The sequence below is a fragment of the Xiphophorus hellerii genome, chromosome 18 (assembly GCF_003331165.1).
Source record: "Xiphophorus hellerii strain 12219 chromosome 18, Xiphophorus_hellerii-4.1, whole genome shotgun sequence".
NCBI classification, from domain to species: Eukaryota; Metazoa; Chordata; class Actinopteri; order Cyprinodontiformes; family Poeciliidae; genus Xiphophorus; species Xiphophorus hellerii.
In genome coordinates, this window is record NC_045689.1 from 455,561 (window position 1) to 480,923 (window position 25,363).

The 25,363-nt window shown below is 48.8% G+C and overlaps 2 protein-coding genes across 6 annotated transcripts in view; one reads left to right on the forward strand and one right to left on the reverse strand.

The window, feature by feature from the left end:
• LOC116737390 (leucine-rich repeat and fibronectin type III domain-containing protein 1-like protein) overlaps positions 1-19,803 on the forward strand; it is an 83,167-nt gene extending 63,364 nt beyond the window's left edge. The window contains exons 6-12 of one of the 4 annotated variants that reach the window (XM_032590505.1): positions 106-346; positions 1,348-1,560; positions 1,643-1,953; positions 6,846-7,029; positions 8,080-8,299; positions 8,367-8,588; positions 19,185-19,803. In XM_032590505.1, the coding sequence (XP_032446396.1) occupies positions 106-346; positions 1,348-1,560; positions 1,643-1,953; positions 6,846-7,029; positions 8,080-8,299; positions 8,367-8,473 (1,276 nt within the window). In that variant the 3' untranslated portion in view covers positions 8,474-8,588; positions 19,185-19,803. Of the gene's footprint in view, positions 1-105; positions 347-1,347; positions 1,561-1,642; positions 1,954-5,504; positions 6,263-6,845; positions 7,030-8,079; positions 8,300-8,366; positions 8,589-19,184 lie in introns of those variants that run through there. The other 3 variants (XM_032590506.1, XM_032590507.1, XM_032590508.1) reach the window with 3 other exon arrangements.
• Positions 19,804-20,652: 849 nt separating this feature from the next.
• On the reverse strand, positions 20,653-25,124 carry LOC116737393 (zinc finger protein OZF-like). Of its 2 annotated transcripts, none has more exons than XM_032590513.1 (2): positions 22,204-23,344; positions 20,653-22,089 (listed from the first exon to the last, which is right to left on the reverse strand). In XM_032590513.1, exons 1-2 carry the CDS (start codon positions 22,226-22,228, stop codon positions 20,765-20,767), a joined length of 1,350 nt encoding a protein of 449 aa, XP_032446404.1. In that variant the 5' UTR covers positions 22,229-23,344; the 3' UTR covers positions 20,653-20,764. The 2 variants fall into 2 exon arrangements, with proteins under 2 accessions (XP_032446404.1, XP_032446403.1); XM_032590512.1 differs by lacking the exon at positions 22,204-23,344 and adding an exon at positions 24,920-25,124 and having other exon boundaries at positions 20,654-22,089.
• Between the last annotated feature and the right edge of the window lie 239 nt (positions 25,125-25,363).

Sequence of the window (25,363 nt, forward strand, 5' to 3'; positions counted from 1 at the left end):
TTAAATTGCCACCGAGGGTGCAGTCATGTTGCTCTGACTTCAGATGTTACTGGGATGAAATATTCCCTGGAGGTCAGTGGGGGTCTGTGTCTCTGTGTCCACCAGGCTGGACATGACGTCCAACAAGCTGAAGAAAATCCCCCCGGACCCGCTCTTCCTGCGGATCCCGGTCTACGCCAAGATGAAGGGCTCTCCGCTCACGGCGCTGGTGCTGAGCTTCGGGGGAAACCCGCTCCACTGCAACTGTGAGCTGGTGTGGCTGCGGCGGCTGACCCGCGAGGACGACCTGGAGACCTGCGCGTCCCCCAGAGACCTGGCCGGGAAATACTTCTGGACCATCAGAGAGGTTCGCTCGCTAACACACTTCCTGCTAACGCTAGCTGCGCCATCATCAGGCAGGAGTAACATCAGCGCTGAGCAGGATCCCCAGTTTATCCGTCCAGGCCGCTGGACTTACTGTTCACCAAACTCAGGTTGCTCAAGTTGCTCAGGTTGCCCCAAATCCAACGAAACACTCAGCTGATAGCAACTGGAAGTGGACTACCAAAATAAAAGCTGGATGAACCATTCCAAACATCAGGACGTTTCCTCACAGATCAGAACAATTCAGTCTGACCAGCTGGACTTTATAGCTCCAAAACCCAGCTTTTATTTTGATAGTCCACTTCCGCTCAGCAGCTAGTCAGTTAGCATATTCAACATTTATCTCCAAACAAGCTGAATATTCATTTTGTAAACTAAACGTTCAGCTAAACATTTCTAACCAACAACATGGTGGGAAAATGTCTGAAACACGAACCGCCATGTTTCCTCCACAACCCAGATTACTGCAGATTAAAGCTTAAAATCCCGGCTAAAGGGAATCCACTAGTGGGAGAGTGGTTCTGATCTGGTTCTAATCCGGTTCTGATCTGGTTCTGACTCAGTTCTGATCCAGTTTTGATCCGGTTCTGATCCAGTTCTGACTCGGTTCTGACCCGTCCACCCAGCTCCCAGCGATTCTCTATGAGCGTCTGATTCAGATGACAGTGTCGATAAACTGGGATTATCTGGGATTAAGAGGAAGCTGCGCTGCCGGCGTCTTCCTGCAGGAGGCGCTGCAGCGACAGGATTGGCCGCTGCTGTCGGGTCATGTGACCTGTTGCTCTTCTTCTCTCAGAGTCAGACTGGTCTTGCTGTTTCTGATTCGGTTCTGGATTAGAAACCGCACCTGTAGGTTTTAGTGAGGCTGCTGCAGGAAGCCTAAGAGCTCCTGACCTCTGACCCCTGCCGGGCTCCACGGTTTGGACCGGATCCACTCGGTCCGAGCCTCGGCGGCCATGTTGTGAGCCTCTCTCTGTGCTGCAGGAGGAGTTTGTCTGTGAGCCGCCCATGATAACGCGCCACACCTCCAAGATGTTTGTGATGGAGGGTCAGGAGGTCAGCCTGCGCTGTAAGTCCATCGGGGATCCGGAGCCGTCCACGCACTGGGTCAGCCCGGACGGGAAGCTGATCGGGAACACGTCCAGAACCGTCTGCTACGAGAACGGGTCGCTGGACATCCTGAAGGCGTCCGTCAAGGTGGGCGGGGCTTCGCCGATTCTGATTCTTCCTGAATTTCTCTTCCACTCTTCATGAGTTTCTCTTGTTTCCTGTTCCTAAGGATTCTGGGAAATTTACGTGCATCGCGTCCAACGCAGCCGGCGAGGCCACCGCTCCCGTCGAACTGGTCGTCAACGCCTCGCCACACTTTGGGCCCAAACTGGAGCCGGACCCGGGGCCCTCAGACATCCCCACATCCATCAAATCCAACGTGAGCGGGGGCCAGCCCAGGGCCGACCCGCAGCGGGTCAGCGTGTCGGACCTGACCTCCAGCTCCGCCGTCATCCGCTGGCCACCACAGAACCACATCCCAGGGGTCCGCATGTACCAGATCCAGTACAACAGCTCCACCGACGACATTCTGATCTACAGGTGAGGAGTTTCAGGCGATTCAGGCGCAGAGCGGACGGTTCCTCCGCCGCCGTCTGGACTTATCAGAATCAGAGAAACAGGAACGCTGAGGCTTTCTGGAGCAGATTCTGAGTTTTGCTGTGTGGATGTACCGGACAGATTAATAATCCATGATCATCCTAAAAGCTTCAGAGTAAAACCATTTATAAGAAGCGTCGTCACACTGTGTGAGTTAGCTATTCCATTCCACAGCTCTGGAGCGTGTTTAATGAAAACACTTCTAGCTGTCCTTTGGATCTTATGTTAGCAATTAACACAGCTAGCATTGCTAATGGTCAGTGGTGGACACCGCTAACTACAAAGGTTGTACTAACCTTAATGATAGGTTTATTTTAATTCCTAACTTGCAAAGATTCAACCAGACACAATTTTCTTTTCTGCAGAAAAGGAGAATTGAAAACAGACGCGAAGAATCGCTGTCAAACACTGTCTGGGATCAACTCTGCCAAATCTTTCTTCTGCATTTGGTTTTATTAGAAAATACAAGGAAGAGGTTGGGCTTTTTCACATAGTCACACAAAGAATTTGACCAATGACCTTTTTCTACAGGGTGTTCTGGAACCTTCTGTGGACATGCCCTTACAAGGGCATGTGGCTGACCACAACTAATCAGTTACATATGGAGCTGATACCACAGGAATGTGCAAACGTCTCTAGCCTCCAGGCAAACATCCTAAAAATGGTTAATAGTGTTTCACAGAAGAAAAGGAGTCAAGTAAACTACACACAAAATAATAATATGAAAACATAACCTTTCAAATAAACTCACAAGTAAATGAACTTAGATAATTATTCTAACACTTAATGTGCTAATCATAAGCATTAGCTAACAGTTTAGTTTAACAGTAAAATGCCATACCACCTTCCTCTTAGCTGCTGAGCTTCCACTGAAAACACTTTCTCTTCTAGAAGCTTCTTACATTTCCTGCTTTGTCAGACGGACACATTGAATCTTTTTCACTGAGTCACATCTTCCACACTGAAGAGAGTTGCTTCTTGTCCTACAGTCTCACAGCAGAAGCAGGTAGTCCAGCTAATGTTTCTACAAACCGGCTCTGACTTCAGACGCCTGGGTTCATTAACCGGATGGAGAAAACCACTGGGCTGGAGGTCAGCTGCTGCAGCTGCTGCTGCTGCTGCTGCTGCTGCTGCTGCTGCTGCTGCTGCTCCAGCCAGTTTCTGCTGCAGCTTCTGCTGCAGCTACAAAGGAAAAGCAGCTATAAAGGAAAGGAAATCAAGTTTCCAGAGCGCAGAGAGAGAGCATTAAGATGGTTGTGAAGCAGTAGGTCGCTGCTTTCATGAAGCAAAGTGCTGTTGCTGCAGCAGCTGTTAAATTTAACGTTAAAGATTAATCCGAGTGGTTATCTTACACAATATTCCTATCTCTGTAGGAATGAGCTGGTTTAATAAAATGGCTCATAATCCAGATGTGGCTTTGAATAAAAGAGCAGCTGGACCCGTTTGGACTCTTCTGTCACCAAGTGTTCGTCCCAGCAGAGGCTGGCATTGCTAATGCTTGGCGCCCTGGGCAAACCGCCTTTCCGGTCCCAGTGGCCCCGCCAGTCCCAGTGTCTCGTGGGTAAACTCCATCGTCCCTCATGTTGGGACGTTTCCTGTTTTAGCTCCTGATGCGACAGCAGGCAGTGTTTATGGCCCGGGTTCCTCCAGAACCCAACATCCCGTCTACAGAACTCCATCAGGACGTTTCCAGTATCAGTCTGGGTTCTGGTTCTGACTGGGACGGGCTGGATCAGGTGGATTCTTTGGCAGAGGTCAGCCATTAACCCGACACACCTGCCGTTTCAATCCAACTTTAGATCCGCTCTGGGTCAGAACCGATCCTGTTGGGATTAGTGGAGAGGAAATTTCTGGGTGAAGCAGATTTCTGCTTCATCAGGACCGGATGCCTTCCTGCCCACATCGTTTTACCGCCTTCAGCTGACCATCCGGGAGTCTCAGAGATATGTGACTGCCCCCTGGTGGCCAAACCAATAAATATCAGCTGAAATCACTCGCTGCAGCCCAGTTGATTCAAAGTCATGTTTGGACTCACTGAAGTTTGAAAGTGTGATATGAAGATCCACATGCTGGGAGACTGAAGGAAGCTTTTCCACAAAATGTTCCACCAGAAACCAGCAGAGGCTGTCCTGGAGCTGCCTGAACAGAAATCATGGTTCTAACGTCTCCCACAGCTGCTTGGACAGAAGCTGCTCCATCTTTCATATTCCACTTCTTTATTTATTTATCATCTTCTGATGTAGAGGGCAGTATTGTAATGAAATAAATTTATTTTTACAGTTGGAAATACTTAAAGGAAAAACACAATTCATTAAATTTTGCACATTATAATTTTTTCAACCTCTTTTAGGAATAAATATTCCACAAGGAGAAAAAAAAGCTATAATATAATTCAATCTAGACTGGAAGCTAACAGGAAGCTAATGTAGCGCTGATCTGAAGGCACTTTTAATGCTCCTGCATTCAAATAGCAGAAAATAGTCGTGAAAAACAGGCTTTTCTCCTCACAGTGCTCCACAGCGCCTGTTTAACCAGGAACATCACTATTTTCAGCACATGGATGTAGCATTTTCATTAGCGATGTTTCATGTAGCATAAGAGCAGCTAAATAACTGCTAACACAGTTCCATCTCTTTTTAACAAAGTTTAAGTGCTCCAAAGCACATTATTTTACAAGAACAGTAATAAAACTATCACTTATTATACTTAAAATACACTTATTGAACACAGAAAACAAAACTTCATACCTTCTCCGACGGAATCCGAACAGAAAGAGCGCGAAGGAAAAGCCTCCACAGACTATAACAGTAAAATCCGTTAATTTGTCTTTTAAACCCGAACTGACGCTCAAAACTACAATCCATGAACTCAATATGTTTAACAGTAAATATAATAATTCACATTTTCATTCGCAACACATTAAATTTGAATAAAAATAATAATTTTGAAACAGGAAGTTGCCCGCTGTTTTGCAATGGATCTGTCTTTTCAAAATAAAAGCCGCCAGTGCTCATATAATTTCCTACCGGAATAGCTTCTCATTTTAGCTTCTCAAGAATATAGTGTAATAACATCACACTGCTACACTAACAGGAAGTAAACTGGAAACTAACAGGAAATAAACTGGAAGCTAACAGGAAGTTAATGGGAAATAAACTGGAAGCTAACAGGAAGTGTGATACTGCAGGAGGAAATAACATTTCAGCTGCCTCCTGCAGAATCTCTTGGCGGATGCTCTGGTTGCTAAAGTTAGACTCTGGAGGAAGAGGAAGAGGAGATGTTTCTGCCTTCCTGCTCCTCTTCTTCCTCTGGGCCAAGAAAAACCTGCCCAGTTTCCTCCTTCACCATTTCCCGATTCTCCAGACCAGACAGAGTTGCCCTGTGAGGAATGAGCATCAGGAGAAGCTCTGCCTCCGTCAGCAGCAGGAAATGAAGAAATAGATTCTTCCTCCTTTAATATTCTCTGCTGCTCCTCTTCCTCCTCTGTCCCACAGAACTGGATGCTTGTGCTTTCATGAAAGGCTTTCTGTTAGCGGGTGCATCTGAATGTGAGTGTGTGAGTGTGGGGGGGGGGGGGGGGGGGGGTCTGACTGTGTGTGTGAGAGAGAGAGAGACTAAAGCAGGGGGGGAAGGCGGCTGATGAAAGCTGTGAGGAAGACTCAGATGATGCAGAGATGAGAGGAAGAGGAGATGACAGCTGATCATATTCTGCTGAGGTGATGAAGGCATCAGCTTTCCTCTCCTACTGTTCTCCACTTAATGTCACCTTCCTCCTCTTCATCCTTCCTGTCTATCTGTCCCAGCAGTCAGAAGACAAAACGTCCAAGTCGTCCTCTCCCCCAGAGCTGGAAACACCGACCATCTGGAAGATCGGAGACCCGGAAAAAAACTGTCTCTGTTGGACGGGTTTATCCCAGAACAGTAGCAGAAGAAGAGTTTATCTCAGTAGAAGAAGAGTTTACCTCAGTAGCAGCAGAAGAAGAAGAGTTTACCTCAGAAGAAGAAGAGCGGTGAAGATGGCGTGACTGATCCAGCTTTACTGTGGCTCATCGATGGTTTCTGGTCGCTCAGCTTAGCGATCCGATTCTTCTCCAGACGCTGCTTCAGAATATTCTGATCTGATCTGCCAGCAGGAAGTGATGGACAAGATTGTCATTTTCAGCCAATCACGTCACATCCATAATTTATTTGGATTTATGAAATCAACAAGAAGTAGAGAGTTATTGCTGTTAGCTTTCATTAGCAACAAGCAGGTAAGGTGATGGATGGATCGATTGATTGATGTGCTGCTGTTTTTCCTTCTGCTTTTGGATGCAGCTGCAGGGTTTTTGTTCCCGTCTTCCATTCGGACAGTTGCTATGGCAATGGTGTATAGTTTTTACAGCTGGCAGCAGCTGATTAGTATCTGAAATAAACCCCAACGTCTCTCCGCTCTGAGCGATTCGCTGCGTTTCTAATCTGAGCGGATTAGCAGAATTCACTTTGCTTCTGCAGCAGAACCAGGAAGAGCGGCTGTCACAGAAAAACTCCCATGATGCCTCAGATTTAGAGCGCCGCCTGGTGGAGCCTCGGCTCTATATCATCCGCATGAAAGATTCAGCGATGTGGCGGCCATCGTGGCTCCCAACATGGCCGCCGTTTTACTCACAGAGTATTCTGCTGGCCCGGATCTCTGGAGCGGTTCTGACCCGGTCCTACAGTAGGGCCGTTATATAATGTTATTGGTTCTGTTGCAGTTTGAATGGAAATGTGTTGAGTTGATACAGCTGTAGCCGTGGTTAGCATTAGCATTCCTCTGGACCCAGAGCCAATCATCTGTCTCCGTCTGTCTGCAGGATGATCCCGGCCAATCACAAGTACTTCCTGCTGAGCGACCTGGCGGCGGCGCGGGACTACGAGCTTTGCGTCCTGGCGGTCTACGACGACGGCGTCACCACGCTGACCGGAACCAAGATGGTGGGCTGCGTCTCCTTCACCACCGACTCAGAGTATGGCCGCTGCCACTCCATCCGGGACCAGGTCAGTGCTCCGCCTACCGGGACACCTACTGGACCCAGTTCACCAAACTGAACGGTACCACAGATCCCAGTTTACTGATCTGGTCACCAGGTCCAAATCCATCAGTCCCCCTTCATTCTGAAAGCCCAGAGGTTCTGGTTCTGGTCCTAGAGGTTCTGGTTCTGGTTAATGGACGTCCACCTAGACAGACCAAAATTAACACATCGATTCAGTGAAGCATGGTGGTGGCAGCATCATGCTGTGGGGCAGCAGGAGAGCTCAGACTGGGGTCAAGGTTCATCTTTCACCATGACAACCGTCCTAACACCCAGCCACAGATATTAGAATGGCCTAGTCAAAGTTCAGAGCTAAATTTCTGTGGCAGAACCTGAAAACTGATGTTCCCAGTGGTGCTGAAAATAAATGCGCTCCACACAAATCAGTCAATCATTATTAATCATTGCTCATTGAACATAATCAGGTTGCATCATCATCAATTCACGTTTATTTTCTGACTTTGTTTCATTCAACCAATAAAATAAACTGGACAGAAGTTTAATACATGAGCCTGCACCTGTCCTACTTCCTGTTCCTCCTGTCCACTTCCTGTCCTACTTCCTGTCCCTCCTGTCTACTTCCTGTCCTACTTCCTGTCCCTCCTGTCTACTTCCTGTCCTATTTCCTGTCCCTCCTGTCTACTTCCTGTCCTACTTCCAGTTCCTCCTGTCTACTTCCTGTCTTACTTTTGGTCTCTCCTGTCTTACTTCCTGTCCCTCCTGTCCTACTTCCTATCTCTCCTTTCTTTCTTCCTGTCCCTTCTGTCTTACTTCCTGTCCTACTTCCTGTCCTTCCTGTCTTACTTCCTATCCTACTTCCTGTCCCTCATGTCTTGGACGTGTCCCTGTCCATCTCTGTTGAATTAAAGTGTTTGTCCTCTCTGTACGGCATCCTGTTAGTGCATTTAATCAGTAACCTCCTGCTCCTGTAGACAGCTTCTTGTTGTCGTGGAAACCAGGTCACAGCAGCAGCTTTCCTCCACCCTAGCGTCTAACTTCCTGTCTGTCCCTCCAGTTCCTGGGCGGCACCATGATCATCATCATCGGCGGGATCATCGTGGCGTCTGTGCTCGTCTTCATCTTCATCCTGCTGATGAAGTACAAGCTCCATAGCAACCACTACAAGCAGAAAGCCGCGGCGCGTCACGCCAACGTCTGCTCCCAGACCAACGGAGGCGGAGGGGGCGGAGCCAGCGGCGTCTTGGCGCTGCCTCCGTCCGCCGCAGGGGGTGCAGGTAACCGACCCGCCGAGCGGCCGGTCCGGTTCTGACGGCGTTCTGACGGCGTTCTGATGTCTTCCAGGCGCTAATAAAAGCTGCGCGCCGGCAGCAGAGGGAGGAGCTTCTCTCAGAGGGACGACCGTGGTGGACCTGAACCCAAGTCTTGACGAGGACGCCGCGTCCCAATAACAGGAAGCCGGACGCTCAGCGCCGACTCCCCTTCCTGTTTGTTTCACTGCGTTTCTTTTTCTGCTCCGTCCTGGAGTCAAACTGGACTTCCTGTGAGGAGCAGCGGCACTCGGCGGTGAGTCCCACTCCCACTCAGGACACCCCACACCAAGCTAAACCTTTAATTTGAAGGGTTCCGTTCTGTTCAGTCGCTTTACTCAGCTGATGGCATCCAATCATGGACAGTGGAGAGGAACAACTTCCTCTTTAACAGGAAGTGACCTCACCAGAACCTGACTCAGTGTGGTGGGGGAGGGACATCCCATAATAAAACTTTCATGCTGCTTAATATTGTGATAATTAAAAGCAGTGCTAGCGGCTAATATGGGAGCTAATGTGAAGTGTTGTTGCTAACTTTAAGAAACATTTAGCACTCTTAGCGTCCCATAAAGGAATTTTTCAGAATAAATTGTGAAGCGCTAATTTTCTTGACTGTTTTATAAACTTTCAGTTGAATAAAATTTGATGTCTATGTTGAAGTTTTGAGAAAATGGAACAAATACAGCAACAAACTGATGGGAATTTATCCTGGAGGGGAAGCTAAGGGCGCTAAACGTTCTCAAAGTTTGTAAAAATGCTAAAGCATTAAACAGTTAGCTGTGCTAATAGCTTCTTAGCCGGTTAGCAGCAGTGTGTCCAACACAAGGTGATCTGAGGTCACATGATCTGGTCTGTAACACACAGAAATACATTTCTGTTTTCTCCCAGCAGAGTTTCTATGTGTTTCTAGACGATTCTATGTGACAGATCTGTGTTAATTACATTGTTTGATTTTATCGCCTCCTGCCACCAGATTGTGTTTTATTTTTTACTGTTCAGAAACAGTTCATGCTGGACCTTCATGGAAGAAGAGGAAGTAATTGTTTAGAGCAGGGGGGCCAAACTCCAGTCCTGGAGGCCCGCAGTCCTGCAACTTTTAGATGTGCCTCTGCTGCATCACCTGAACAGAATAATTAGGTCATTAAGGTTCTGGAGAACTGATCTACACAAGGAGGAGGTCATTAAGCCATTTCATTCCAGTGTTTTGTATCTGTGGCTCATCTAAAACCTGCAGGACAGCAGCTGGAGGCCTGGAGTTTGACTCCTGTGGTTTAGAAAATGTGACTGCAGGTTTGCATCCAGCAGGAGAAAACACAGGAAGGAGGTCAGTAGAGAAAATGTTTTAAACAACCTGAAAACATGACGAAGCTTCAGATTGAGAGAGAAATTCTTCAACAGATTTCCCGTCCCTTCCTTCACTATTTGATAGAAATGTTAAATCTGCCGCTCCAGCTTGTCTCTGTCAGTTTCATCTGATGTCCAGAAACAGACCGGAACCCTGATCCAGCCAGAATAACACCAGACGCCTCCTTGTGGTTGGTTGGTGTCACAGCAGCTCTACTTTTTTTTTTTTCTAAGATGGCGGCGCTCGTAGACGCAGCGGCTTTGTGCTCTCCGACTCAAAGTTTGTCTTTTCCACTTTGCTCGGTTAGAAACACCTACAACCAACAAAATTTACTGGCCATTGGTCAAGCAATCGGGGGAAGTCTGTCACAGGAGCTTTTCCGTGTCCACAACAACATTCCGGTCGATATTGCTCGGACACCGGGCTCTCCCTGGATTACAACCCCAGTATCTACGACAGGACGACGGCGCAGAGATTGTAAACAAAAGAGGGGGTGTCGCAGCGGCGTGTTAGCGAGGCTCAGGAAACAGCCACACAAACCACCGCTACCAAGCATCTTTCTCTCCAACGTGAGGCTCTCGCTAACAAACTGGACGAATGTAAGCTGTGGATTGCAACTGACAACCTCATCCGGGAATGCTGCATTCTGTTGATCACGGAGACGTGGTTAAATCCAGCCATACCGGAGCCGGAGATCGAGCTAGCAGGCTACACAGCACATCGACAGGACCGATCAGCAGCTCCGGTAAGAAAAGAGGAGGTGGACGATGCGTTTCTGTAAATAACAGCTGGTGTACGAACTCCACAGTAGTTGTTAGCCACTGTTCTCCAGGCGTGGAGTTCTTCACAATTACATGCAGACCCCGATACCGCCATTCTACTCACTGCGGTTTACATAGCACCGGATGCTAACGCTAGCTCGACCGTGGGGCTCCTGCATGATACTATCAATAACAACCAGAACCAGAACCCCGAGGCTGTTCACATCGTCTCTGGGGACTTTAATCATGCTGATCTGAAATCAGTCCTCCCCAAATTCCATCAACACGTAAAGTGCACAACCAGGGGTGATAAAACTCTGGACAAGCTGGACACAAACATCAGACAAGCATACAGGGCTAAACCCTTAGCACACCTTGGCCAGTCTGATCACGTGTCCCTGCTACTGATCCCTTCTTACACCCCCCTGCGGAAACGTGTCCCCAGTACAACCCGGACTGTCACCATCTGGCCTGAGGATGCCTCTCACCAACTACAGGACTGCTTCCAGAGAACTGACTGGGAGGTTTTTGCACATCAGGACCTGGAGAACTACACCTCAGCAGTCTTGGACTACATCAGGTTCTGCACGGACAATGTCACCAGGAACAGACTCATGAGGATCTATCCGAATAGGAAACCCTGGATGACTAAGGAGGTCCGGGGCCTCTTGAAAGCCAGGAACGCTGCTTTCAGGTCTGGGGACAAGGCACTCTACAGTTCTGCAAGAGCCAACCTGAGAAGAGGCATCTGCCAAGCTAAGGCATCATACAGAGGGAGAATAGAGAAGCAGCTCAGGAGCAACAACATCAGGCAGGTGTGGCAGGGTGTCCAGCACATTACAAACTACAGATCCAGCAACCAGCCATGCACGGAGGGAACCACTTCCCTGGCAGAGGAGATGAATATCTTCTTTGCCCGCTTTGAGGCGACACCTACCACAGCTCCATTACAGCTGCCTGTCCACAGCAGCTCTGCTCTCACAGTAGAGGAGTGTGAGGTGAGGCAGGTGATGAGGAAGGTGAACCCAAGGAAGGCTGCGGGACCTGACGGTGTGTCGGGACGGGTGCTTAAAGACTGTGCAGACCAACTGGCTGGAATCTTCACAAAGATTTTTAACCAGTCCCTGTCTCAAGCCACTGTCCCTCCCTGCCTAAAGTCCTCTACCATTGTCCCCCTGCCGAAAAGAACCAACATCAACACCCTGAACGACTACCGTCCAGTGGCACTCACACCGATCATCATGAAGTGCTTCGAGAGACTGGTGCGGAGTCACATCCTCGCTGGCCTGCCTGCTGAGCTGGACCCTCTCCAATTTGCCTACAGAGCAAAGAGGTCCACAGAGGACGCTGTATCCACTGCACTTCATGCTGCCCTGACCCACTTAGAGAAGCAGGGGAGCTACGTCAGAATGCTCTTTGTGGACTTCAGCTCAGCATTTAATACTATACTTCCCCAACGTCTGGTGTCCAAGCTAGCAAACCTTGGGCTCCCATCAGCCACCTGCAGTTGGATCCTGGACTTCCTAACAGGTCGCTCCCAGAGGGTCAGACTGGGCCCCCACACCTCCACTGCTCTGAGCCTGAACACCGGATCGCCACAGGGTTGCGTGCTCAGCCCACTTCTCTACACCCTCTACACTCATGACTGTGTCTCCAACCACCTCAGCAACAAGATCATAAAGTTTGCAGATGACACGACTGTTGTTGGTCTCATCTCAGACGGGAAGGGGGAGCTGGAGTACAGGGATGAGGTGAAGCGGCTGTCAGAGTGGTGCAAAGTCAATAACCTGCTCCTCAACACCTCCAAAACAAAGGAGCTGGTGATCGACTTCAGGAAGAACAAAACGGACATCCAGCCTCTCACCATCAGTGGGACCTGTGTGGAGAGGGTCCCAGTGTTCAGGTTTCTGGGCATGGAGTTGGAGGACAAGCTAACCTGGAGCACCAACACCAAGGAGCTGTTGAAGAAGGCACAGCAGAGACTGTACTTTCTGAGAATACTCAAGAAGAACCGTCTCCCCTCAGACCTGCTGCAGGCTTTCTATCACTGCTCCATAGAGAGTGTGCTCACGTACGGTCTGTGTGTCTGGTACGGCAGCAGCACATCCGCGGACAAGAAGGCGCTCCAGAGGGTTGTTAGGGCAGCAGAGAGAACCACAGGCTGCCCCCTCCCCACTATGGAACAGATTTACACTTCCAGGCTCCACAAGAAAGTTTTGGACATTTTAAATGACTCTTCACACCCTGGCCATGGTCTCTTCCAGCTGCTGCCATCAGGCAAGAGATACAGAGCAATAAAAACCAGGACAAATCGCCTAAAAAACAGTTTTTACCCGATGGCAATCATGGCACTAAATTCAAAGGCATAAGAACTTCTGCTCTTGACACCACTTTGTTAAAAATGTAAATTCTGTTGCGACACCTCCAGGCGCTGCAACCATCTTCTGATGTCTATTTATTTCTCATTTTGTACTATTTATTTCTTTATCTTTTTTATGTATGTATATGTATATTGTATATTATGTATATACACATAACCTGCATTTTAACTCGAGTCGAGCAAATCTCAACCTGTAATCTGTTGATGACAATGACAAATAAATCTTATCTTATCTTACTTGAAATGATCAACTTTCAGTTTCAAAGCAAGTAAGAAACATCAACAGCACGAAAAAGACGCCAGAACTAAACCCGGAGGATCTGAGCGTTGCCCTCTGACCTCAGAGAGGTTTATGGGTCGTTGCAGATGTTTCCACCAACAGGTTTTCACCCTGCTGGTGGAAACATCTGCTTTTCATAATTCAATAAAATAATGAGCTGCTCCTCATTATTTCGGCTGGTCAGAGCTTCAGGTTCTACATGTTGAGCAGCAAACTGGATGTTTGTGTCAGAATGAAGGAATTCATGCACAGAGGTCACAGAGGTCAGAGCAGCCGGCGGTTCCTGCGGTCTGATGGATCGTCAGGCCGGTTTGGGCCCGGCCGGATTCCTCACGCGGAGCCACAGTGACACCCGGTGGCCGGTCGCTGCGCTGCGGATTTTATTTTTATCCCGATGTATCCGGGGAGAAGAGAAGCGAAGCCGTCTCTCGGCGTCGCTGAGCTCAGGATGCTCTCAGGTGTGAGGAGAGAACAAGACTGGGATTTCTGAGCAGGAGGAGAAACTTTTTCAGAAATCTAAATAAAAAGATGAAACATTGAGACGCTTCCTCTGGAGCAGAATCCTCAGAGTCACAATTCAGTTTAATGAGGAACGTCTCAGTGGGAGAGAAGCAGATCCTCAATGTCAGCAGCTGAAACTCTTCCACAGAGAGAGGACGAGACCCAGAACCGGATCAGAACCAGATCAGTGTGGGTCCAGTCCAACACCAGACGGTTGGTTCTGGTTGTAACTTGCTGTTTTCCTGTTGGCGCATCAGATCGGATCGGCTCTTCAGACAGAACCGGTTCTGATCCTGACGGTGATGCTGAGATTCAGCGTATGGTGCCACCATGTGGGGGCAGTATAAACACTCTGCAACGTTACTGCAGGGCGGAGATGGAGGCAGTGCATCATGGGAGTTGGAGCGTAGAGCTCAGCTGGATGTTTGTAATCACCAAAGTATTCTAGGATTGGTTCTAATAATAATAATAATATCTATAGTGATGTCATGTTGCAGTGTGCAGACTCTCTGTCTGCACCTATGAAGTCTGACTCAGCCTGCGTGGAGAGGCTCCAGTGGGCAGGCAGTTCGACCGCTTCTGAGCGGCTCAGGTCCAGAACAGTTCTTCATACTGAATCAGTTCAGCTCAGATGAAGCATTCAGGTGAACATCAGGCGCAAGGCCGACTTGCAGACAGTTAGCTAGCGCTAGCTCTGGTATTCGTTTGTCGTCTGCTGCTTCAGTTCTGTACAAGGCTCACGTGAATCACGCAGCGCCCCCTGCTGGAGCCGTGGCACAGAGAAACGGCGCGTCTTGTTTGCTTTACATCTGACTCCTGCATAAAGAGAATGGTCTAATCCAAGGCCGGTGCCTCTCACATCTATCCCTTCCTCCAGCAGCTGCCTGAGAAAAGCCACAACTAAAATGAAAGCTATTCAATCTCCTCTGGGGATGAACATGAGGAAAGAAGACAGACGGACGGACGGACGCAGCCAGAGTTCAGGAGGAAGAGGAGGAGGAAGAGGAGGAAGACTGATGGGCTGCAGAGAGAAGCAACCAGACAAACGTCCAGATGAGTCAGAGAGACGGAGGGATGAAACACCAGCTGGAGGAGGAAGAGGAAACAGTTAGACTTAGACTTAGACTGACTTTATTGTCATTTTGCATGCACAGGGTGTATACAGAACCAAATTTTGTTGCATACGGCTCAGAACAATGTTTGAGGTTCCAATGTTGTGAGGTTACTCCAGAATAAAATAAAATACAGTATAAAATATGAATATAAATATGAATATAAAATATAAAGTGCAGGACTGACAGTAAAATAGAAGTTATTTAGCTCTGTACATGTGCAAGGTATGAAGTGGAGACCAGTTTTTGAGTGCAGTCCAGTTAAGAGTTCAACAGTCTGATGGCAAGTGGGAAGAAGCTGTTTTGGAACCTGGTGGACCTGCACCGGACGCTGCAGAACCTCTTTCCAGAGGGCAGCAGGGAGAACAGTCCATGGTGGGGGTGTGAGGGGTCACTGACGATGTTTCGGCCTCGGGACACGCAGCGCTGGGATGAAATGTCCTGAATGGAGGGAAGGGGGGCCCCGATGATCCTCTCTGCTGTCCGCACCACTCTCCTCACGTTCTTCCAGTCGGAGGCGCTGCAGCCTCCACACCACACAGAGAGGCAGCTGGTCAGAATGCTCTCTATGGTGCTTCTGTAGAACGTCTTGAGGATGGGCGGGGGCAGGTGTGCTCTTCTCATCCTCCGCAGGAAATACAAACGTTTCTGTGCCCTCTTGGCCAGAGACGTGGTGTTCACAGTCCAGGTGAGGTCGTTTGTGATGTGCACCCCCAGGAATTTGGTGCTGCTGACCACCTCCACAGCCGAGCTGTTGATGAGCAGTGGAGCGTGGCTGGGCCGGTTCTTCCTGAAGTCGACGATCATCTCCTTCGTCTTGTCAACGTTCAGGATCAGGCTGTTGTCTCTGCACCAGTCCACCAGCTGCTCCACCTCCTCTCTGTAGTCCAGGTCGTTGTCGTCTCTGATGAGGCCCACCACCGTTGTGTCGTCCGCGAACTTCACGATGTGATTGGTGGTGAACCTGGGGGCGCAGTCGTGTGTCATCAGAGTGAACAGCAGAGGGCTCAGGACGCAGCCCTGAGGGGAGCCTGTGCTGAGGGTGATGACATCGGAGGTGTGTTGTCCGATCCGGACTGACTGAGGTCTGTCGGTGAGGAAGTCTAGCAGCCAGTTGCGCAGGGGGGTGCTGAAGCCCAGGTGACCCAGTTTTCCTGCCAGATGCTGTGGGATGATTGTGTTGAACGCTGAGCTGAAGTCCAGGAACAACATCCGCACATGAGTGTTCTTCTCCTCCAGGTGAGCCAGGCTCAGGTGTAGGGCGGAGGAGATGGCGTCCTCAGTGGAGCGGTTTCGGCGGTAGGCAAACTGGAACGGGTCGAATGTGGAGGGGAGTCTGGAGACGATGTGTTCTTTTACCAGCCTTTCAAAGCACTTCATCATGATGGGAGTCAGTGCCACAGGCCGGTAATCGTTGAAAGAGGTGACTTGAGGTTTCTTTGGCACCGGAATGATGGAGGCAGTTTTGAGACAGGCTGGCACTGTGGCTTGGTCCAGTGAGGTGTTAAAAATGTCTGTTAGGACACCAGCCAGCTGACCTGCGCATTCCCTGAACACCCGCCCAGGTACGTTGTCGGGGCCTGGGGCCTTCCGTGGGTTGACTCTTTTCAGAGTCTTCAACACATCGGCTGTGTCCAGGCAGAGTGCCTCCTCTTCCTGGTGGGGAACAGTTTTCTTTGCCGGAGTACTGTTTGGTGCCTCGAACCTCCCAAAGAAGTTATTGAGTCCATTGAGAAAGTCAGCATCAACTTCGCCCACTGGGGGGGAGGATGGATTGTAATCTGTGATCGCCTTTATGCCTTGCCACATACTCCTGATGTTGCTGGTGTCGTGGAAGAACTCCTGTATTTTCTGACTGTGGGTTCGCTTTGCTAACCTGATAGCACGGTTCAAGTTGGCTCTCGCTGTCCTCAGTGCCTCCTTGTCGCCAGACTTGAAGGCTGAGTTCCGTGCTTTTAGCATTTCCCGTACCTCCTTAGTCATCCAGGGTTGTTGGTTGGCCCGGGTGATAATGTTCTTAGTGATGCTGACGTCCTCTGTGCACTTGTTGATGTAGGCTGACACAGTCATGGCGTACTCATCGATGTTGATCTGGTCGTTGTAAGTGGCTGCTGCCTTGAACATCTCCCAGTCGGAGCACCCAAAACAGTCCTGGAGTGCCTCCATGGCCCCCTCAGTCCACACCCTCACCTGCTTCACTGTAGGTTTTGTTCTGATCAGCAGGGGCTTGTATGCAGGAATTAGCATAACAGATAGGTGGTCTGAAGAGCCAAGGTGGGGGCGGGGGGCTGCTCTGAATGCTTCTTTGATGTTGGTGTAGGCCAAGTCTAGAGTATTTCCTCCCCTGGTTGGAAAATCCACATACTGGTTGAAGTGAGGGAGAACAGTCTTCATGTTGGCCTGGTTAAAATCCCCAGCAATGATGAAAACGCCCTCTGTGTGTGAGGATTGTAACTCACTGATGGTCCGGTAGAGAACACTCATAGCCTCTTTAGTGTTAGCACTGGGGGGCACATACACAGCAGTGATGCTAACAACAGTAAACTCCCTGGGCAGGTAGAATGGTCTGCAGTTAACAGTCAGAAGCTCGATGTCCGGGGAGCAGTAACTGGCGACAGTCATGGCATTTTTACACCAGTTGTTGATGTAGATACACAGCCCCCCTCCTCGGGTTTTACCGCTGAGAGCGCTGCTCCTGTTGATTCATCCACTTCCTGTGTTCTAGACCTCTGTGTTCAGACAAACAGGTGACCTCTGACCCCATCCGCCTCATGACCTCGGCAGGACTTGTTGGTAAATGAAAGTTGCACTCAGTCAGATTTCCCATCAGAAATCGTGAGGTCTTGTTCTCTGGTGCTCCCTGCTGGTGAGTGGCGGGAACTGCAGCTTCCATGTTCTCCAGCTGATGTTGAAGTCGTGCTTTTATTTTGAAGTCAGGAAGGACAAAACAGTTTTTCCTCAAAAGAGCCTCAAGGCTTTCAGTCCAGTGATTCATGAAATAAATAAATTCACTAAATTTATTCAGTTAAAGTTGAAATGTTGGAATTAAAAACTTCACATTTTCAATTAAACTCAACGGTACAGTTTACAGTGCAGATCTGATGACTGAAGGTAATGAGCTCTGACCTGAATTGGTCAAGGTTTTCTGAACGTCAGGACATGATCAATCAATCAATCAATCAGGTCTCTTCATGGAACTCTACTTTTATACTTTCTTCTGTTTTTCAGATTTTTTCACACTCAGAGTATCAGAGAGTAGGAAGAGGTGAAAACACACACACACCTGGACAGGTGAGCTGTTGTTTCTGAGTTTGAACACAGCCTGCTGCTGCCACCACCAGGTGTGCAGCAGCAGAACCAGGCGGTTCTGGAGGTTCTGGTTTCTGGTTCTGGTGAATTTCAGATCTTTTCTCTGATTGTGAAACTGAACGTTTTGATTCTTAATAAATCTGTGGTGCTGGGCGGTGCGCCCCCTGCTGGCGGCGTTCAGTCCACAGCTCAGCAGCTCCGTTCAGCAGGAAATCGAAACTTATTTTAGGAAGCCAGTGTTGCCATGGCAACATGGTGGCATGAAAAAGTTTTTCAGGCCTCAGACGCAGGTCTTCCTCTGGGACGGTCCAGCAGCAGAGGATGGGCTCAGGCCGTGTGAACGGGCTTCACAGCCCATCAGACACGTCACTGCTTCATTTTGCATGTCGGCTTTCAAAATAAAAGCACGATGAGCCGTGGCTTGGTCGCCCATTAGAGGAGAGTTTTTGTCTTCAGCAGTGGCTGAAATAAAAGGAACATTGAGCAAAATATTTGATGCTCATCAAACTGTAATGTTGTTGATGATGATTTTATATCTTAATGTTTTCTGATGAAAAGCCCTTTGAGCTGCATTGTGACTGAAATCTGCAATAAACTGAAATAACTGAAAGGAACCTTGAAGAGGAAAATCTGACGTGGAAATACTTAGAGATGATCGCTCATATTAAGATTCTTAAATAAAAATAATGAACTTGTCCACCTGCTAAATTCTCACCTGCACTGTAATTAGTTTGATCAGCGAACATCTAAACCGAAAGAAAGAGTGAAAGAAACAACACAGGAAGCAAATGCAAACACAGAGAAATCCAGCTGCTCTCCCAGGACACGGAAACGTGGCCGCCGGGTCAGTCTGGGTCAGTCAGGGTCAGTCAGTGATGAGGCCTTTTCAGCAGCAGGTGGCGCTAGTGAGTCATGAACCTTCAGGCGAAGCAAACGGCTGGAGGCTTTCTTTGGTCATCGCTAGAGACTGGGGTCAAAGGTCGCCGTCTGGCAGGATCACCACCCTGAACATGCAGCCAGACATTATGGGATGGTTTAGATTCATGGGTTTGAACGGCCTAGTCAAAGTCCAGTCTGCAGACAGGCAGGTTCTGAACATTTAGGGGTGTGAATACTTTTTCCATCCTGTTGCTATGGAGACTAACCCCTGCCCCTCTCCTCCAGGTGTTCTGGCTATGATGAAGGGAACTGGGACCGCCTCTGGTCCAGATCCGGTCCGGGTCTCAGCCTGCTGATGTTCTGGACCCGGTGAGGTTCTGGCAGAACTCCGGGTCGGTCCAACCAGGAAGTTGTGGTGCCGCTGCTCCTCTCCTCATTATACGGTCACATGATAAGGATTACTGTGGGAGCAGCGCCTCCTGCTGGACACCTTGGCCTGAGAAACAAGCGATGGGAGGACGACCTCTGACCTCCAGACGTTTCTTCATCCCTCCTCCCTCTCTCTGTTTTAGGGACAAACGGTTTGCGTCCGTGATGGACGCTGCTCTGTGTGGGACATAAAAACTGAGCAGCGCCTGAAACGCCGGCGGACTGAACCGACGGCGAATGTATGAAGTGGTTTTAGAAGATGGCCGCAGATGTTGCGTTGTCTCCTCCCTCCCCTGTTGCTGTCTGACAGTGTCTGTGTTTGTATGTGACATCCACCTAACAGTCTTCAGAATTTACTTTAACCATAACGAAACAAAAGGAGAAAAACAACTGCAACGTGAAATGGGAATTTTATGCTTTCATAGACACAAATATGTGGATTTATAATGAAATAAAAAGTATTTTTCTTGGAAAATGTGACTTCTGGTTTTCTTTTTGGTTGTGATGTTCACATGAAAAAAAGAACTATCAACACATTTGTAGTTATTGTGCTGGTGGGAGCAGCCGGGTGGAACCATGGTGAACACATCGATGTGCATTACTGCACAGGACAGCGTGTTAGCCGCTAACGCTAGCCACAGCTACCGCATGTGCCACTACTGCGCAGAGTTATCTCCAACACAGGGTGAGCAGGAAACTGTCGCAAAGATGTTCGAATCGCCTGCGACAAAATGTCTTGCAGCTGAGGAAACTGGTGATGTTTTGATAACTTTGTTTCCTTCCCAGAAACAAATCTATGATCTCTAGTTTGGGTTCTGTTACTTCTTTAAGTTGCTAAAGATTACTAAATGAAGAAAGTGCTGAAAAAGAGGTGAAGAACTCAAAACCACTTCACCTCACACGCAAACTCGTTGCCATGGCAACCAGTTGACAACAGTTCTGCTAGCCAAAGTAGCAAACGTTACGTTCATGTGTATCAGAAACATCAGTGCCAAAAACATGCAGAACATTCAGTCTGCTAGTTGCTAATTGGATGACATGAACAAAGCAAAGGCTGATTAGCGCCACCATCTTTCCCACTCAGACCAGTTCAGATGCAAATGAACTAGAAACATGTTCATTCGGCTGAATGTTCTTCAAACGTTTCAGTTTTTAGGACTCGTATTTAATTCAGAATGTTTTTATTTATCCTTTGTTTCATTCATAACTCCGCCACATCTGAACACGCCTCTCATAAAACTAACTCTTTATTGGTTTATTCTCAGTAATGTCTGAAATTTGCTCAAAGTTGTATTAGCTGTCAACTAAAACATAAATCAAAGCACTCATTTTAAGACATTTTATTAACAGAAACAATAAATATTAAGAACAATACGTCGTCTAAAACAAACTATCAAAGCCCCCTGTAGTCATAATCAGTCTTTCTGCTCTGCTGCTCAGAGTAAGACGCCCCTCCCTTCAACATGGACTCTTGTGTGTTTGTCCAGATTTCCTTTCTGGATGAATCTTTGTCCACAAAAATCGCAGGAAAACGGTTTCTCTCCCGTGTGGAGCCTCATGTGTATTTTTAAGTTGGACTTGTAGCCAAACCTTTGTCCGCACACTTCGCAGGCGAACGGCTTCATCCCTGTGTGCGTCCTCATGTGGATCTTCAGGGACTCCTTGTGGCTGAACCTTTGTCCACAAACATCACAACCAAACGGTTTCTCTCCTGAATGCAGCCTCATGTGGATTTTGTGCGATTCCTTGTGGCTGAACCGTTGTCCGCACAGATCACATCCGAAGGGTTTCTCCCCAGTGTGGCTCCTCCTGTGCTTGTTCAGGTTGGCCTGTTGGCTGTATCTCTGCCCACACACGTCGCACTCAAAGGGTTTCTCCCCTGAGTGGCTCACTGTGTGCCGGTTTAGATGCGCCTTCTGGCTGAATCTTTTCCCACAGACGTCACAACAGAACGGTTTGTCTCCAGTGTGAATTCTGGTGTGCTGGTTCAGATGGGCCTGCTGGTTGAACCTCTGACCGCAGACGTCGCAGCAGAAGGGTTTCTCTCCTGTGTGGATCCTCATGTGGATCTTCAGATCGGTTCTCCTGGTGAAACTTTTCCCACAGTCACAACTAAAATATTTCAGCGCAGTTTGATCTTTACTTGGTGAATTGATGCCTTTCTGCTTCCGCTTCTCGTTGCAGTTCAGAGAGCGAATGATGGAATGACCCGTCATGTGTCTCTGGAGGGAGCGCTTGCTGGCGAACTGGTTGCTGCACTCGGAGCAGCTCAGGGTCTTGTTTCCCGGAGGAGTCCAGTCGTCTTCGGCTCCGGACTCGGAACCCGATAGGGGCTTCAGGTCAGCTTCGCCACGCTTCGATCTATCGTACTCCTCACTTTCCTCGGTCTCTGAAGAGTTGAGCGCCTCTGTGTGAATGTTGTGGTCAAGCCTTCTGCTGGACCCTGCCACCTCACCGTCCTCTTCATCACTTTCTGCCTTCGTCTGATCAACTGAGCTGCTTGGAAGATCTTCATCTTCTGCTTGATGACGATGTGAGAACAAAGGTTTCTCTTCATCGTCGTCTTCGTCATTCTCACCCTTCACAATGACTATATTTAAAGGGAAAGCGTCTTCAGTGGGAGGGAGCTCCTCCTCCTCCAGGCTGCTCCACAGCTCTTCCTGTTCCTGCTTAATGCAGACGGCTTCTGGATCCGGTTGGTCCGCATCAGAACTCTGGTCTTCAGGAGGATCTTCCTCCACCAGCAGCATCAGCTGAACATCTGCAGAGAAGATGGCAGAACTCGGATTAGTTCACACGAAGCCATGTCCGAGCCGTGAAGGAGTCTGCAGTCCGAGAAAACAGGCTGAAGGTTCTGTGATCAACCCAAATCAACCTGCAGATCTTTCTACGGCCTCCATCCTTCAACGACCCGAGCGTCCAGGTTGGCTAACAGGATCAACGTATTTATTACGCAGAGAGATCAGAGAAGTGTCCCTGAAGATAAAAAGAAAATATTCAAACAGGATTTTACATAAACAACAAGAAACGATTTGGACCCTTTTACTCCAGCTGAGAAAGAAAACCTTAAATGATTATCAGAACGTGGGAGACAGATATTTTGACACAGCCAATGTGATCCAGCTGCTCATGGATCTTTGGAACATCCCATGGTTCTGGTCTGCTAGTCCAAACCCCCTGCTGGAGAAACAGATACTGCAGAGGAAGCTCCGTTCAGCCACCTGGAGGGAAATGCACTGACCGGTTCTGATCCACTTCCACCTGGAACAGTGAAAAAGCTCATTGCATGTATAAAATCTTTCTATGCTGCGATCAACAACCGATGATCATCCACCGTAACGCTGCCTGAACCCTAACCTGAAAAGATTTGCATGTACAGTATAATGTAGATTTTGTCATATTTCAATCGTTTCATCTTGAGATGTTTCTAAGTGTTTACCCATCCTGTCTGCTTCAGATCCATAACTTGGTTTACTAGATTCTTAATCATTAAAGCAATCTTGCCTTGGTGGACAGAGATTTAAACACAATGTTCCAGTAAAAGTTTCATGTTAAATGTGATTCAGTTGAAAATTTTGTGCACCTTAAAAACATTAGCGGCCCCAGTGCAACCAGTAAGAGGCCTGAGTTGAGTCAGCTGCAGCCTAGCAAGCTAACTGCTACCGTTAGCTCTTCTTCTTTACTTTAAACGGTCAGAAATGTTTGATTAAAACTCTTTGCGAGAACTTAAAGGAGAAACAGAAAAACACAAACTAGGGATCATGTAGCCGATCTCTAACCACAGCATGTTTAACAACTGAATGGTTGCCATGGAGATTAAAGAATCTCTCAAACATGAAAGAATCAGGATAACACTCCATGTTTGTTTTTGAAGAGGGAATAACAGAACAGCTCAAAAAAGTGGATTTTACATAATGCCCCTTTAAAATACTGGGATGTGTTTTAATTACGGTAAAACTTTACTCTTAAAAAATACAAACATATTATACCATCCATCCATCCATCCATCCATCCATCCATCCATCCATCTTCTTCCGCTTATCCGGGGTCGGGTCGCGGGGGTAGCAGCTTCAGAAGGGAGGCCCAGACTTCCCTCTCCCCGGCCACTTCTTCCAGCTCCTCCAGGGAATCCCGAGGCGTTCCCAGGCCAGCCGAGAGACATAGTCACTCCAGCGTGTCCTTGGTCTTCCCCGGGGCCTCCTCCCGGTGGGACGTGCACGGAACACCTCACCAGGGAGGCGTCCAGGAGGCATCCTGACCAGATGCCCGAGCCACCTCAACTGGCTCCTCTCGATGTGAAGGAGCAGCGGCTCTACTCTGAGTCCCTCCCGGATGACTGAGCTTCTCTCTCTAAGGGAGAGCCCAGCCACCCTACGGAGAAAACCCATTTCGGCCGCTTGTATCCGCGATCTCGTTCTTTCCGTCACGACCCAAAGCTCATGACCATAGATGAGGGTGGGAACGTAGATCGACCGGTAAATCGAGAGCTTCGCTTTATGGCTCAGCTCTCTCTTCACCACGACGGACCGGTACAGCGCCACTTGATGGCAGACACTGCTCCAATCCTCCTGTTGATCTCCCGCTCCCTTCTTCCCTCATTCGTGAACAAGATCCCGAGATACTTGAACTCCTCCACTTGGGGCAGGACACCCCCCCTGACCCGGCGAAGGCTCTCTACCCTTTTCCGGCTCAAGGCCTCGGATTTGGAGGCACTGATCCCCATCCCGGCCGCTTCACACTCGGCTGCGAACCGCTCCAGCGAGAGCTGCAGATCACGGCCTGATGAAGCCAGTAGGACCACATCGTCTGCAAAAAGCAGAGATGAGATCCTAAGGCCACCAAATCGGATCCCCTCAACACCTTGGCTGGTCTAGAAATTCTGTCCATGAAAGTGATGAACAGAATCGGTGACAAAGGGCAGCCCTGGCGGAGTCCAACTCTCACCGGAAACGAGCCCCACTTACTGCCGGCAATGCGGACCAGACTCTGACACCGGTCATACAGGGACCTGACAGCCCGTATCAAAGGGCCCGGTACCCCATACTCCCGGAGAACTCCCCACAGGGCTCCCCGAGGGACGCGGTCGAACGCCTTCTCCAAGTCCACAAAACACATGTAGACCGGTTGGGCGAACTCCCAGAACCGTCCAGGACCCTGCTGAGGGGTTATAAACATATTACACAATATTTATAAATTCCAAGATTCAAAACTGATGAGCAAATCTAAAATATAAGACAGAAATATGAAATTTAAACAGATTTTAAGTTTTAATTTGGAAACCAATTTACTAGAGAGTTTTGCAGTTATTATTATTGTGTTTAAATAATGCGGCCAAAATGTCTTGTAGGATTACCGTGAACAACGGCGCCCCCGAGTGGTCAGGCTGATGTGTTCACGTAAACAGAAATGCCACTCACAACATGGCGGCTACGTTGACCTGCTGTTCGGACGCTCGTGCGGCTCCAACCTGCTGTCCGCAGCTAGCAGCTGCTGAACAGCAGCAATGAGACCTCCGAGCTTTCCAGACACGGTCCCTGACTAGACCAGTCCACCCAGTTCACTGCTGATAATGGGAAAGAAAAGGCACCAACCGGGATGTTCGGGGCTGAAAGCAGCATCCAGTATTTCGTGTCTCTGCTCCTCTGCTGCATCCAGTCGCTGTTTGACCTGCTGTCTCCACATCTCTGCTAGCTTTTCTCTCTCCAAACTTTCCTTTAACAGTTACTGAGCAGTTCCAGCTGAGCCTCAAACCGTTTCTCTTCTTTCCAGAGTTCACCAACTGCTGCTGTTTCTGTCTTACAGCTTTATTAACTCTCCCGCTGCTGCTCCGTGGACAGAAACCCGAGAAAACACGGAGGACGGCGCTCCAACTAGCTCTGCTAACTGAACAGTCACGAGTCTGCGCACTGGGGTTCATGCTAGCCTCGGGGAAACGAAACACCCGGAAGTCCCGCCCACACAGGACATCAACTAGACGTCAACATGTCCGCCATATTGGGAGGGAAATGCGTCCGATGTATAATTTAGTAAAGATT

Bases quoted from the DNA above. Each gene is read 5' to 3' on its own strand.
- LOC116737393 (XM_032590512.1), bottom strand. From the start codon at position 25,010: ATGTGGAGACAGCAGGTCAAACAGCGACTGGATGCAGCAGAGGAGCAG. The intron at 22,090-24,919 runs GTTGGTGCCTTT...TCTTCTCTGCAG, and splicing joins TTTCAGCCCCGAACATCCCG to ATGTTCAGCTGATGCTGCTG.